The sequence below is a fragment of the Acomys minous genome (genome assembly GCF_964271855.1).
Source record: "Acomys minous genome assembly, chromosome: 1".
NCBI lineage: Eukaryota > Metazoa > Chordata > Mammalia > Rodentia > Muridae > Acomys > Acomys minous.
The window spans coordinates 20,186,531-20,201,664 of record NC_140483.1 but is presented as its reverse complement, the minus strand read 5'-3'; the positions used below and the strand labels follow the sequence as shown (position 1 = coordinate 20,201,664).

The following is a 15,134-nucleotide window of genomic DNA, read 5'->3' as shown; positions in this document are numbered from 1 at the left end:
GTGCTAAACCATCCTTGCTCCCCAACCCTCTACACTGGAAGAGCCACTTCTGATCCCCTGCTTTTTTTTGTGGGTTTCACAGAGCTAGCTACTCTTTATATTACGGGGGTAAGACTTACCTTTCTGGAAATTTCTCAGTACTGTCCAGATTATAGCTCTTCAGCAAGACAGGAAGTGGGGCTCGTCTATTTTGAGTGGGAAGGTAAATCTCTCAAAAAGTACACAGGAGGGTTTTACAATAGCACTAAATGCTGAGAAACTGTAGCATTTACAAAGTAACAGGGAAGACAAGGGACTTGGTTAAAGTAAGGTCCTAACTTGAGCAGTGCTGGATGTCTTACCCCCTCCTGTCTCTGTGGGGAGAGATGTGATGAAATAAGACTCCTCCTAGCAGTGTTCATAGCTTTCGATTTCCCCAGCTCTTAAAACAGAACTCTTTATTTCCTGTTGCTAATATAGCGTCCAGAAAAAAAAAAGCCCTATGAAAACCGAGCTTCACTAAGTTATTTTTCTTACAAATATAATAGCTACAAATTCCAACACTGAGACTTTTGTATCCAATAGTCTGACACGTGTGTCACTAGGAATCTTACACTCATTTGAATGAAGATGAAAACGCAAAGAGATAAAAGGATGAAAAGTCATCGCCCCCCTTCTTTTCTTGGAGGAGGTCGGAGGCAAACTTGTCAGTCTGCTTGCTACTTGTGCTTGCTTGCTATTTCCTGGCTGGGGAACAATCTCTGATGAGTCACTGTTGGTTTAAGCATTCATTCTTTACTTAATGGTTCCCAGGCCATAGCTTTCCAGAGCATAGTGTTAGAAGAAACATGTAACTCCAACCTCAGACAAATGAAAGAGAGTAATTTGACTCTAACTGCCCTCTGTACTATAGCTTAACTGTCCTCTTTAAGTGATTAAGATAATGACCATAGGCAAGCTTTAGGGGGAAAAGCAGCAAATCATGCTCTATCAGTGACAGTGGTTGAAGCCTTGAAAACTCTTGGAAAAGGTCTGGTAGCTTCTGAGCTTAAAACAACCATTGTCCCCAAAACATCGGAAGCCCTAAGCTACTAAGCTTAATTGTAAAACTAAGCATTCTGGTCTTCAACCCCATCAGAGACTTGAGAAGGAATAACATTAATTACCTGAGTATACAAGGAGTGCAGGTTGGTAGCTTCCCAAATGAGATAACAGAGACAGTTTGCTACCTGAGCAGTCACCCAAAACTCTCTATAACGTTGGAGCATCATCTTCAGTCTTCTGGTCCTATATATCTGACAGACATATTTTTGAGGCAGGAACTATTGAGAACTTGCTTGCCCTGTCTTGGCAGAGTTTGCCTGTTGACTCTACCTGCATCCAAGCTTACCCTTTTTTAAGGCAGAATTCAGTCTGTGGTAGAAACAAGGACCTTTTGCCCAATGGCTTGTTTACCACATTGAAGCCATCTCCATAAGGAGTTTCTTTGATGCTATGATAGATATTGATTTACATTCAGAATTTTAGATCCACCAAATTAGGAAGGATGCTTTCTTCAAGGTAATACAAATAGCCAAAACACTAAGAACATAACATTTATATAAATCGTGATTGTTTCATGGTTCTTCTGGCTGTAGGTGATTTATTGTATCTATCTATGTATCTATCTATCTATGTATGTATCTATCTATCTATCTGTGTGTGTGTGAAATAAATGTATATGAAAAATAAAAAATACTTAATAAAAAAAACCAACCATTTGTCTAGCTGATTTTTCCTGTGACAGATAGTGGATGTGTCTGAACTATTGTTATGTCAACACTTGGAACCATGAGTTGATGCTAGTGTGAGAGCTTTAGAGCTAATATGTAAACAGGGCAATGCCTGAATGCCATCATTCATCTGCAAGGGTCCTTGGATTTGCCTGGATAGAAATCATCAATGTTTGTTTTCCAAGTGATGCTGTTTGCAAGATTTTTTTTTCAAAAAGATTTTATTTATTTTACACATTACAACACGATTGTCATCCCTTTGCTCTTATCTCCCAGTTTCCTCCCTTCCTCCCTTCCTCCCTCCTCCCTCCATCCATCCCTTTTCTGCCCAATTCCTCTTCTAGACCTCCCCCAAAATATGGGCACTGCCTATTAGGTCTCATCAGGATAGCCTGCATCCCTTTCAACTGTGTGTCAGCAAGGCTGCCCTGCTAAAGGGAAGTGAGCAAATCATGGGCATCAGGGGGCGTATCAGAGGTTCAGAGGCAGCCGCCCCTCCATAGAGAATGAGCTGTCCATTGGCTACATCTGAACAGGGTTCTAGGTTCTCTGCATGCATTGTCCTTGGTTGGTGCATCAGCTTGAGCAGGCCCACCTGTGTCCAGATCAGCCTGCCTTGATGGTCTCCCTGTGGAGCTCCTGACCCCTCTGGGTCCTTCTATCCCTTCACTCTTCCATACAGCTCTTGTGTCCCTCTGTAGCTGCCAGTCTATGAGCTGGGGAAGCCTTTTGTCTTCTGAGATCTTCTCCAAGTTCTCTCGTTGTTTCAGAGTTTTTGTTGTGCAAATCTTTCCCTTCCTTTGTTACTTTCATTCCAAGATACTGTATTTTTTGGGATTTGTGAATAGGATTATTTACTTAATTTTTTTTTTCTTGACATGTTTGTCATTTTTACATAGGAACTCTACTGATTTTTGTGTGTTAATGTTGCATCCTTCTATTTGCTGAAAATATCAGCTCTAGGAGATTTCTGTTGAGGTCTTTAAGTTCTTTTAAAGAGAGAGTCATATTATCTGAAAATAATGATATTTTTAATCCTTTTATTTTTTATTGAAGATATTTTTCTTTACCACTTTGATTTAAGACCAGTAGTATGTGGTATTATTCTAGGCCTATGGGCTATCTAGTCTCTGGTTCTTGGTCATCCAAGCAGTGTTCTACCTCATGGAGTGGTCTTTATTCCAATCAGATAATGGTTAGAAGTTCCACAAGCTTTGTGCCATTGTTGCATGCAGGTTGCTCTTGTAATCTGATGGATTTAGGGCTGGGCTGCTGTTTGTCTTTGGTAGTGTGTGCAGAGAACCATTAATATTAGCAGTCCATAGAGGTGAAAGATTTAGTTAGGCAAATCTCTATTTCTCCATGTGCAATGAATTGTGTAGATGCTTTCTGCAGCAGTAGACCTCACTGTCAATTTGTGGGGATCCACCAATAGCCTTTGGTATAACAGCTGTTTTGAGGTTCCCATGAGATCTCTTTTGCCAAAAACTCAATTAAATATTGTCCATTCACTGCGTTGGAAGCTCCCTTTGGTGGTGGGTGGTCTCCAGTTGGAGCTCTGTCTACCTCATTGTATTGCAATTTCACTTAGATTATACTCCTGTAAGTATATTTTGAAGGAAGCTCCTACTGTACTATGTTTTTGTACATCCCCTCAAATGGCCCTTATTCTTCACTGTTCCTCCCTGTATTTCCTTCCTTGGTCTCCTCTCTCTTCTTCTGCCCTGTTTGATCCTCCAATTCCAGTGTTCCTCCATCCTTGTTCAACCATAATTGTCTTTTATTTAGCCTTCACAGGGAGTTTCATCCACCTTCCCCTAGTCCATTAGTCTCTATTTAACATATGTGGTTTTGTGGGTGGTAGCTTGCTTACTGATGACTTAAGAGCTAACATCCACATATAAGCATATACCTATGATATTTATCTTTCTCCCCGTTTCCAGCCATTTGAGTATGAATTTCCTGATTTCATTTTTTTTTAGTAGCTGAGTTTTACTTCATGGTGTAAATGTACCACATTTTCTTTATCCATTCATCCATTGATAGACATCTAGATTGTTTCTAATTTTTTTGCTATTACCAATAAATCAGCAATTAACATGGTTTACCAAGTGTCTCTGTGATAGGATTAAGCCTCCTTTATGTACCAAGAGTGGTATAACTAGATTTAGAGGTAGATTGATTTCCATCCTACTGAGGAATTGTTACACCTGATAGATTTGGTGGATGCAGTGATCTGGGGATGGCATCTGTGGTATTTCATGACATGTAACCATCTGTTCAAGCCCAACCGGCTTTCGTAGTCTCTACTGAAGATTAGCAGTTGTTTCTAATGGGCCTGCCTTTGAATGTGAGCTGCTCTTTCCCTGTTGCTTTTTTTTTTTAATGCTGTTTGTCTTCTTCTGTACATTTAGTATTTTGAGTATTATATGGGAAGCCCCTTTTATGGTTCTATCTACTTGGTGTTCTGTATGCCTCTTGGGCCTTAGTACACGCCACTTTCCAGGGATGGTAGATGTTTTCTTCTATGATTTTCTTAACAATATTTTTGGCGTGTTTGACCTGGGTTTCTTCTCCTCTTTCTATATTCCTTACTTGTATTTCCTATTTTTTTAAATGTCCAACAATTCCATATGTTTTATTTACAGCTTTTGGGTTTTTTGTTTTGTTTTGTTTTGGTTTGGTTTTATTGTTTTAGCTTTAACATTTTCTTCGATTGAGTACTGAACAATATAATTTCCCTACCTTGTTTTTCAGACCTCCTATTCTCTCTTCCAGTCATCCAGTCAATCAGTGATGCCTTCCTCCAAATTCTATGCTTAAATTCCTGTATTTTTTTTTTTTATTTTGAGATGTCTTTTTGGCTTTTCTTCAGAAATTATATCTGCTTGTTAAGTTCTACCTTTTCTTCTTAAAATTAATTTATCTTTTATTATGGTTTACTCACATTAGAGCTCTACTGTACTATCTCAGAAATTTTCTCTGACCTTAACAGGAGCATCATTGCATGTGTGTCTCTTCTCAAACCTCACAGCTTCCTCTTTTGAGAATTCTCTGTTTAGATATGTACCCCAATTTTTAATTGGGTTATTTCTTTTCTGGATTTTCTAGTTTTTTGAGTTCTTCCTATATTTTGGATATCAGTCCTCTATTTGGTGTGAAGTTGGTAAAAAAAAAAAATCTTTTCCCACACTGTAGAGTGCTGTTCTGTCTCAATGATGGCATCCAACGTCATGAAAAGCTTTCCAATATCAAGAGTTCCCATTTATTAATTGTTGACCTGAGTGCCTGTTCTAGTGGTGTTCTGTTCATCTGAACAGGACCTCATTCATCCAGATATTAAAATCAACAACTGAGGGTGCTCTCTCTGATCCTGATGCCTCTCTTTGCGTCCCGTTCCCCTAACTGGGCTGCCTCATCTGACCTCAGTGGGAGAGGACCTGCTTGTTTTTGCAGCTGATTAATGTGCCAGGGCACGTTGGTATCCACAGGAGACCTCCCCCTTCTCTGAGGTTGAGGAGAGTGGAGAAATGGGAGAGGCGCTTGCAAGGGGGAGGATGGAAGGAGAGGAGGGGTAGCAGCAATAAGTATATAAAGTGGACAGATATAGATATAGTAGATATAGATATAGATATATCAACAATTGGTTAATAGGCCTCATAAAGCTTGAAGTTTCTCTATAGCAAAAGGAACAAAAAATGGAGAGAAGAAACAGCCCACAGAGTGAGAGAAAAATCTTTAAAAAATCCTATAGTCGGGAAATTTAATCAGACTATAGAAGGCAACACTGATGAAGTCCTGTGTATTCTGCCCTATTTGTCCCACAGAGTACAAAGACACTACCTTCAGCCAGTTCACTCATGAATTAAACAAATCAAACACAGCACTTTTGTAAAGACGTTTTTATAAAATTTTTAATTATTTTTACACCAGGGAAAATAAGTTCAAATTTCATTTTTATAGAAAATCGGAACAATAAAAATTTGGTAAAAGATACATTATCATAAATCAGATATAAAATCTAGAAAATGCCTGGATGTAGTAGTAACGCTGTTGATTAGAACGGTGACTCAACTTTAAAAAAACCGTATTGATATTGTTGGTAGACATATTTTTCTTCATCTGTTGTGCTTGAGGCGGCAGCGAATGTTTCCTTTTTTTTCCCAGGCTTAGTGACCTTGAAAGAGACAATGAGCAATACTGTAAGACCCTGGCAACTGAGATAAAGCACTGTTTCCATCTTTCCAGTCGCCCATTCTTGCCTATTCCCCCACAGGGATCATATATGACTTTTGGCCTTCTCAAAAGCTGTGGGACTTCTCTGATTCATGTTCTTCACTGCATCGCCTCAGTCTAAGACACGCCTTTCCAACTGTATGGTCCTTAAAGCGATGGATCTTCTCACTCAACATAGATCTTCTCACTCAACATAGGTTTATTTGAGTAGGTTGGATATTTCCCATATGTGGGGAGGGGAATTGTAACAGAAAACCAAAAGGATTGGTTTATCTTGTCTGAAGCATGGTTTGCAATTGAAAAACAAGACAAAATTACATAAAGTCCTGTATTTCCTCAGTCCTTCTACTCTGCATTATCAGGTTCAGTTGAAACTTCGGGGTTCGTGCATTAAGCAATCTTGAAAATGGAACAACTTATGTGTATGTTCCTGTGTCAAAAGGTATTAGCCTTTGTCATTGGACTGCTGTATCTGGGGTATGTCTTCCAATAGAGCCATCTCTTATATTTTAATGTAGTTGTTCCACAAGAGTTCATCTGTGTCCGTCATGAACTATGTTGACTTCATTCCTCCTTCAAATGTTCTATTATCTGCATTTCATTGTATCTTGATCTCTCCATTTGTTTACCTTCATTTGTAATATACCTGACCTCTAACTATATCTCTACTGTCTTGTGATCCTTAACTACCACGACTGTTCTATGTACTCAGTGTAGGGTAGCCTAGGTTGATCTAGGTTCCTTTACCTTTATCTATTCCTGAGCATTTGTGGCTACATTTATGAATGTATAATTATTAATGGCAATAATTACTATGTCTCTATTGATGTTTAAAGTCCCAACTCATAGTCAATATTTGGTGAATAGTCTCTTTAGTATAAATGTAACATCAATCATACTTTTTTAAAGATATAATCCAAGTACAGGATTTGTTAACTATCTCTAAATTTAAAAATACATACAACTTTATTTTTTATTTCAAATCTGCATGTCTATATCTCTATGTACCAATAAAGATTTATAGATATTTACTAAATTTTCTATAGGCAGTTGAACATCATCATCATCCTGAGCATACTTCCACACCCCAGGCCATGTTCTTCATTCTCAGTGTTAGTATCAGCTCCATTTATCAAGTTTCTTTATGCTATCTCTGAATTGCTTTGGATGTTTTTTAACCCATTTTCTCTCTCACCACTGTTACCAAACTGGATATAAAACCATAAGGGTCTTTATTCTTAAATATTAGTCCTCTTCATTTACTAAAGCCCCATTTATTTTTTTCTCTGCTTACTACAATTATGAAATATGTTCTATGATGTCTTGGTAATGTCACCACCTCATTTTTAAAGTCATGTTCCATAGGCTTTGGATATTTTAATGGTGCAAATCTATGGTGATTTTCAAATTATCAATGATTTCATGAGCAGCTTATAGATTTCCTCAATATTTGATGCACATATATAATACAAAACCATACAATAACACACAGTTGTATCTAACTAATATTTCTGCCTCCCAAGTTTCTCTGCAACACAAATTACCAAGACAGGTATAAAAATACTTTTTACTAATATGTCAAAGTGACTAAGTACTCACCCTCATAAAACCTTTCAACATTTACCTATTTCACAATGATGATCCATTTCCTTATTTCTGGAAATGCTACATTTATCTTACTCTTTTAAACAGCCCTTTGGCACCACATTATCAGAGAGTTTGTCTTTCATAGGTAGTGGAATTAATAGTGTTAATTCACACTGTGGTATACTTCCATGTCATGTCTATATTTTAGATATCTCTCTTTCTCTAGTGTCTTCACCCAGTTAAGAAAATAATGCCTACTACCTACTCGTTTCTCATGATGTGCTACACACTGTAATAGCTTATAAATATATAGGCATTTCTTCCCTTGGAGTCCAGATTGAAAGTTAAATGTCTTCAGTATCAGCCAGCTCTTAATTGTTGAAGCTGGCATTCTAATCACATCAGATTTACTCAGAATCCTTGCTCTTGATCACTACTGAAATGTACTTCCATGCCATTCTAAAGTCTTTACACATCTTGATTTTTTAAAAACATATATACAATACTTTTGGATAATTTCTTAATTATCCATGAAAAATTCTTCCCCATAGAAATGAGTATAAGGATATCATTTGAATTCTCTCTTCCAGATACAGAATTGTCTATGTAACATACCAAACATTTTACATTCAGAATCTTTAAAAAAAAAAAAAAAAGGCAATGTCCTCTTTGGCCAATCCATTCCCAGTCTACTTCCTACCTTAATGAAGCTGTGGTCTCCACACACTAACTTTGGTTGCTTGTCAATTGTTTTCAGTTGAAAGCAGAAGAGTCGGAGTTTATCTCCTTCCTCACATTTGATGTTGTACCACTTTCCGTTACCCACCACATCTATATTTCCTGTGTTATCTTTTATTTCATAGATAGTGTTCTTTGGCTTCACGTTTTTCTGCAAAATTAAAATTAGCATTCATTTTATAAAATATATCTCATTGCTACATATTCAAAGGAAATGTTTTTCAGGACAAAATCATAGGAAGATATGAAACCTGTTACAGACACAGGCATACAGGTATCTTCAGCGAAGTCATCTCAAAGAATTTTTTATTACTATAATGATTTACTCTTTTGACTTGGAGATTTCTGCCTGGGAGTGCCAAGACAATAAAGCTTCTTCCTGTTTTCCACTGCTTTTCATCCCTCAACAGCCCAGGTCCCTGTAAATTACTTGTGATCCAGGAATCAGGACTTTGGGCAGCCATCCTTGTACCTTCTGCTTATAAAGGGATGAAATCGCGTTTGCTCCTACCATTCCTTCATTTGGTAGGTTATTGGAAATCTATATATCAGGTAAGATTCTAATAATTCACTCATTTAGAACCTCTTAATATCTTTTTTCCAGTATCATGTCCAAGTAAGCTAATATTACCTAGTTTATACTGTATTGCCCTTCACTTAAGCTATTGTGCATCCACTTTTCAATTGCATATGCATAGTCTTTAAATAGTGTGCTATGAAGTATTGGATTTAAAATAAAGAATCTTTAAAAAGAAGATAAACTAAAGAGCCATAAAGCTGCCAAGTTTATGAAACATTTGTTGAGTCCTACAAAGTTGTCAATTTTTAAAAACTGCATTCTAATACCTTGAATTTGGCTATTGATGCATCAATGATCTCTCTCTCTCTCTCTCTCTCTCTCTCTCTCTCTCTCTCTCTCTCTCTGTGTGTGTGTGTGTGTGTGTGTGTGTGTGTGTGTGTGTGTGTCTGTCTCTGTCTCCCTCTGTCTCTCTGTCTGTCTGTCTGTCTGTCTGTCTGTCTCTCTCTCTCTCTCTCTATATATATATATATGAAATCTAGTGAATCTAGACTGTATGTCATTCCACACAGTAGTTCTCAGTTGCTAAGCTAATCAGAAATAATCAATTAATTAAGATACAGGTATCAACATTAAATGGTTACACCTACTATCTTCAGAGATAATAGCTTCATTCTACTGAGTGATTTTGAGCTCAAGAGAATGCTAACTAATCTATTTATGACTCCAAATACATGTCACAGTTAATATTCACTCTTGTTCAGGAAATTTTTAGAAAAAATTTTACAGAAAGAAAAGAATGAATATTGTATAGTTGTAGTACAGTTTAAAAAACAGAGGCTGTTAGCATGTCGTCACCCTGTGTGCTGTTCTATATTCCTGCTCACTGTGACTGAGGGTAGGTATTTGCAACTAGTAAAATGAACTTTCTTCATAAATCATTTTCAGAGAGCTCTTTCAGATATATCTTCGGAAGTAGAGTGTTAAAAAATCACCCACTGTTATTCCCTAATATGTGGGATGATTTCTCCTTCTACCCCAGGCCCAAGCTGAGTGTTGTGTTACAATATTTTCATTAAACAGTGACTGGACATGGGTCATATTTAATTCTAGATGTTGGTGGAGAAAAATTGAGAAAACAAGTTTTCAGGCATTACCTTGTGTAATGTAAACAAGCCATAAAACAGTGCTCCAGAAACGCCCTTGCGAATATCAGAGATCTTGGGAGTTTCATTTGCTCTTTTGATAACACTGTTGGGGACTTCAATCTTTTCGTCAGGTCCAGCATCAACCACAAAGGAATCTTCATTTATCTCCAGGATTCCTTTGCTCTTGACATAATTGGAGATCTTGATGACATTATTTTTTGTGAACTTCTCTTTCAGATAGATGTTGAAAACTTTCACGTGGAAATACTCATTCACAGTAGCCACTGTAGCATGAAACATGGTCTTCATTCTATGTTCTGATGACTCGTATTCAAATGGGTCTGTTGCTTTAAGCACCATCACTGTCATGACATCCTTTTGGAGAACGGCACCTCTGGCAGTGCTCTGATTTGGGGTCTGTGGTTTTTGGTTTTGGGTTGAACAAATACAGAAATAGAAACATAAAAGTTTAGCAGCAAATACAAATCAACCTTCACATAAGATGAATCTCAATGTCAACATTTTTCTTGACAATTTTTATGTATTCGTAGAACTGAAGATAAGCTAAAGAGGAATTCTTTAACTGGCCAAAAGGCAAATGGATTAGAGCAATGGACTTCACCCACTGATGTTTGAACATTCTCACTGAAAACCAGAGTAATCTTTCTAACACAAACAAAAATGCTGAGCATAACTACAGCACAAGCTGTTGAGAGCAGTTTTATGACATATAAGTAAAAATATAATTAATTCAAATATATCCTTTACTCTTATGGCCAAAGAATATAAACATGGAAAATTAAATATTGTTGAGCATAGAGAACAACTGTCATATATCATAAAGATGTCGAAGGTCTTTAGTTACCACTGGCCTCTCTGCAGGTTATTCTGAGGGTACAAATCCCAGTGTATCTCCACAGGAGATAACAGTCTGATATGATTAAATTATGAAAAAAGCCCTAGCTAGCTCACAGCCCCTTTTTTTAAATAGACTCAAATAGAGTTAGTTTGGTTAGAGCCATGTCCCTAAACAATACGCATAGAGATTTTCCTCAAAGGCAGAGATTTATAAAATCAGAGAGATATTGATAGATATCTGATCCCTTTCGGCACAGTAGTCTGGACTCACTGGGTTTTAGTGGAGTATTTCAATGGAGAGGAGATTGCCTAACTATAAGACAGTATGCAAAGCAATGAAAAGCTGTGAACTTCATAGGTTTTAAGTATATGAAGATAGTGTTGTTGTCTTCACAGACCCAAGGGGATGTGAATAGTACCATCTATCATGTCACACACAGTCATCACCTACGCATGATCGGCGTTCACTTGGACCTAATTCTTTATCAGTGTAATCAATTACTATTACATAAAAAAACAAAAAGCAATACAGTTATTCATGGTGACTAGTATATAAGTAAACAAGTAGCAATTACTAGATTCAAAGGAAAACATAGGATATGCATAAAACAATTAGTGGGCTATTATGAGAACATAAAATGAACTATAATGTACCCATTTCAAAGATATTCATTGAAAATGGAACTTAGTTTGTGGTAGTGGATAATGTATAATGAATCATGTAAAAAAAAAACATAAATGCTGTTGTATCTATTGAATATTATATGCATTTTAAATTATGGACTTAGAAAGATAGGCCTGATATAAAACAAACAATAAACTAATAACTATTATATGATGTTACACTAGAAAAAATTCTACATACTTATAAAAATATGTTTTTAAGCTAACCCTGATACTTAATATTGCAAAACTTTTGACAATCCAAAGTGAAAGTAGCTTGAGCAGGGAAAAATAAACACATAATAATAATTACAGCTCACTTCTTATCACTCTCAGTTTCTGCAGAATGGTGTCTGCCTAGACTTCCACAAATTCTTTAACTTCCTTCACTATGTTTTTATCCTCCGAGAATTGGCATTTCCCTATTGTTTTTATTTAATATGTTTTTCATACAACATATACCAATCACGATTCCCCTCCCTCAACTCCTCCCACATCCTCCCCGCTCCTCATTCAACATTATGTTCTTTTTCTCACTCTCAAAAGATAAAATAAAAATAAAAAAATAAAACCAAATCAAACAAAAAAAGTTCCCAAACAAAGCAAAAAATAAGACCCCACCCCCACACACAAATGGACATTCCCCCTGTGTGCCAGGTCCCCTGGGGCATGCCCAGGTATTCTGAGCTGTGTGTTGTCATTTTCATGCTCCCTCCAAGCTCCATTTTCTGGTCCCAGAAATTCACCAGTCCTGCTGCACTAGTAACGTCCTGATTAGACCCATCTCCCCCCCACCCCCATCTCCCTGCTCTCCTTGTCCTCTGGCACATGCCCAGCTGCACTGAGCTGATGCTAACCCCCAGAGCCACACCTCTGCCTGCCATCATCAGGCCTGCTGTACCAGGAACATCCAGGTTAGACCCTTCCTGGTGCCACGGGTGGGTCCCTTGGGTCACACACAACTGCTTTAAGACTTGCACAGCTCCCTGCATTTCATTGTCCAGCCCAAGGCTGCTTTCTTGATGCCTGCTACACCAGGAACATCAGGGACAGCATGGTGGCTAAAGGCTCACTTAAGAAACAACAACAAGATCCAGGACAATATGGCAGCTTTCAGAGCACAGCTATCCTATTACAATAAACCCTGGATATCCCAACACAACCAAAACACAAGGAAATGACCTTAAGTACAATCTTATAAAGGTGATAGAGTCCTTTAAAGAGGACAGTTATAAATTTCGTACAGAAATAAAGTAATATACAATTAAACAGGTGAAGGAAATAGATAAATCTGTTCAAGACCTAAAAATGAAAGTAGAAGCAACAAAGAAAGCAGAAACTGAGGGAATCCTGGAGTTGAAAACCATAGGGGAAAAAAGAGGAACAACAGACACAACCACCACCAATAGAGTAAAAAAGATAGAAGAAAGAATCTCAGGCAGGGAAGATAGAAAAAATTAATACATCAGTCAAAGAAATGTTAAAATTCCTGACAGAAAACGTCCAGGAAATCTAGGAGACTATGAAAAAAACAAAACAAAACAAAACAAAACAAATCAAAAAAACAAAACAAAACAAAACAAAACAAAGGACAATTGGAATAGAAGAAGATGCAGAGTCTGTGCTCCAAGGACCAGAAAATATTTTCAACAAAAACATTGAAGAAAATTTTCCCAACCTAAAGAATGAGGTGCCTATAAACATACAAGAAACTTACAAAATTAGATTGGACCAAAAAGACAACCCTCCTGCAACATCATAATCAAAACAAAACACTGAATGTACAAAACAAAGAAAGAACATTAAAAGCTGCAAAAGAAAAAGGCCAAGTAACATACAAAGACAGGCCTATTAGAATTATACCCAACTTCTCAACAGAGACTCTGAAAGGTGGCAGGGTGAGAACAGGTGTCTTACGGCCTCTAAGAGACCACAGATACCAATCTTGACTACTATACTGAGCAAAATTCTCAGTCACCATCAATGGAGAAAACAAGATATTCCAAGACAAAACCAAATTTAAACAATATCGATACAGAAATCCAGATCTACAGAAAATACTAGAAGGAAAAACTCCAATTCAAGGAGATTAACTACAGCCAAGAAAACACAGGAAATAAATAATTCCACACCAGCAAAGCAACACACACCATTAATTCGGCAAAGGTGATTGTAGCCCCAGTCGCTGGAACCCAGAGCAGCAGCTGGAGCCTGAGCCTCGAAGCCTTCACTGGATCCATTCTTATTTGTGGACAAATGGATTGATCTAGAAATTGTCATAATGAGTGAGTTCACCCAGAAGCAAAAAGAGCTAAATGGTGTATACTCACTTATATCGAGACACTAGTCCAAGGTGTACGTCCCCATGAAAAACTGTACCTACCAGGAAAGTGGGTCAGAGGGGAGGACACCCTATTGAGACTTTAGGTGTGAGAAGCCTGGGATAATGAGGAAATAGAAGGATCCAGCGGGTCCTGGAAAACTACAGGCGGGTCTGGGCCCTAGGATCCTCCGCAAACTATGGCAACAGCCAAGGAAAATATAGGCAGTAAACTTCGAACCCCTACCCAGACTAGCCGATTGACAGGACATTCTCCACTGTTGAGTGGAGAAGGAGATCTGACTTTCACACAAACTCTGGCGCCCCATATTTGACCATGTCCCTTGGATGGAGACGCCTGGTGGCACTCAGAGGAAGGATAATAGGTCACCAAGGAGAGACTTGATACCCTATGAGCATATACAGGGGGAGGAGGTCCCCCTCAGACACAGACATAGGGGAGAGGAGTAGGAGGGGAAGCGGGAGGGAGGGAGGAATGGGAGGATACAAGGGATGGGCTAACAACTGAGATGTAATATGAATAAATTAAAAAAATAAAAAATAAAAAAGAAGAAAAAAAAGAAGAAAAAAGAAGTGTCTTACAGTGGAATGATGAACAGCCAAGACCAAAAAACCCTGCTTCTTGTTTTGGGATATTATATCTGTATGTGTATGTATGTATATATCTCCTCTCAGAGTCCGTACTAGGATTTTATCAGTTGGCAAAGACCATGCCCCCACAAGAAATGATTCCTCTTCCAGTGGACAAACATCATCTGTTCTCTCACAACTTTGTTTTCAGTGGAAAAACACTGCACAGTGTCACACAAGTCTGTTTCACATCCCACACTTGGAATCAAAACAAAAACACGTTTATATCCACTACAATTCTACATTCAACAAAGGGCTAATAACCAAAATATTTAAAGAACTCAAACCATTAAAACACCAACAAACAAACAATCCACTTAAAGAATGGTGAGCAGAGCTAAACAGAGAATTCTCAACAGGAATCTCAAATCTCCAAGAAGCACAAAAAGAAATGCTCAGTGTCCTTAGTCATCAGGGAAATGCAAATCAAAATGACTCTGAGAGTCCATCTTACATCTTTCAGGATGACTAAGATCAAGAACTCAACTGACAGCACGTGCTGGCAAGGATGTAGAGAAATGGGAACACTCCTCCATTGCTGGTAGAAGAGCAAACTTGTACAACCAGTTTGAAATCAATCTGGTGCTTTTTCAGAAATTTAGGAATAGTTCGACCTCAAGACCCAGCTATACCACTTGGGCATATACCCAAAAGATGTCTCACCG

The 15,134-nt window shown here is 37.8% G+C and overlaps 1 protein-coding gene across 2 annotated transcripts in view; it reads right to left on the bottom strand.

The window, feature by feature from the left end:
- LOC311602870 (interferon-activable protein 204-like) overlaps positions 1–15,134 on the bottom strand; it is a 50,824-nt gene that overhangs the window by 23,192 nt on the left and 12,498 nt on the right. Inside the window, exons 5-6 of one of the 2 annotated variants that reach the window (XM_084791512.1) lie at positions 9,987–10,394; positions 8,275–8,463 (exon numbers count right to left, since the gene is read on the bottom strand). In XM_084791512.1, the coding sequence (XP_084647638.1) occupies positions 8,275–8,463; positions 9,987–10,394 (597 nt within the window). Of the gene's footprint in view, positions 1–119; positions 380–8,274; positions 8,464–9,986; positions 10,395–15,134 lie in introns of those variants that run through there. The other variant, XM_084791511.1, reaches the window with a different exon arrangement.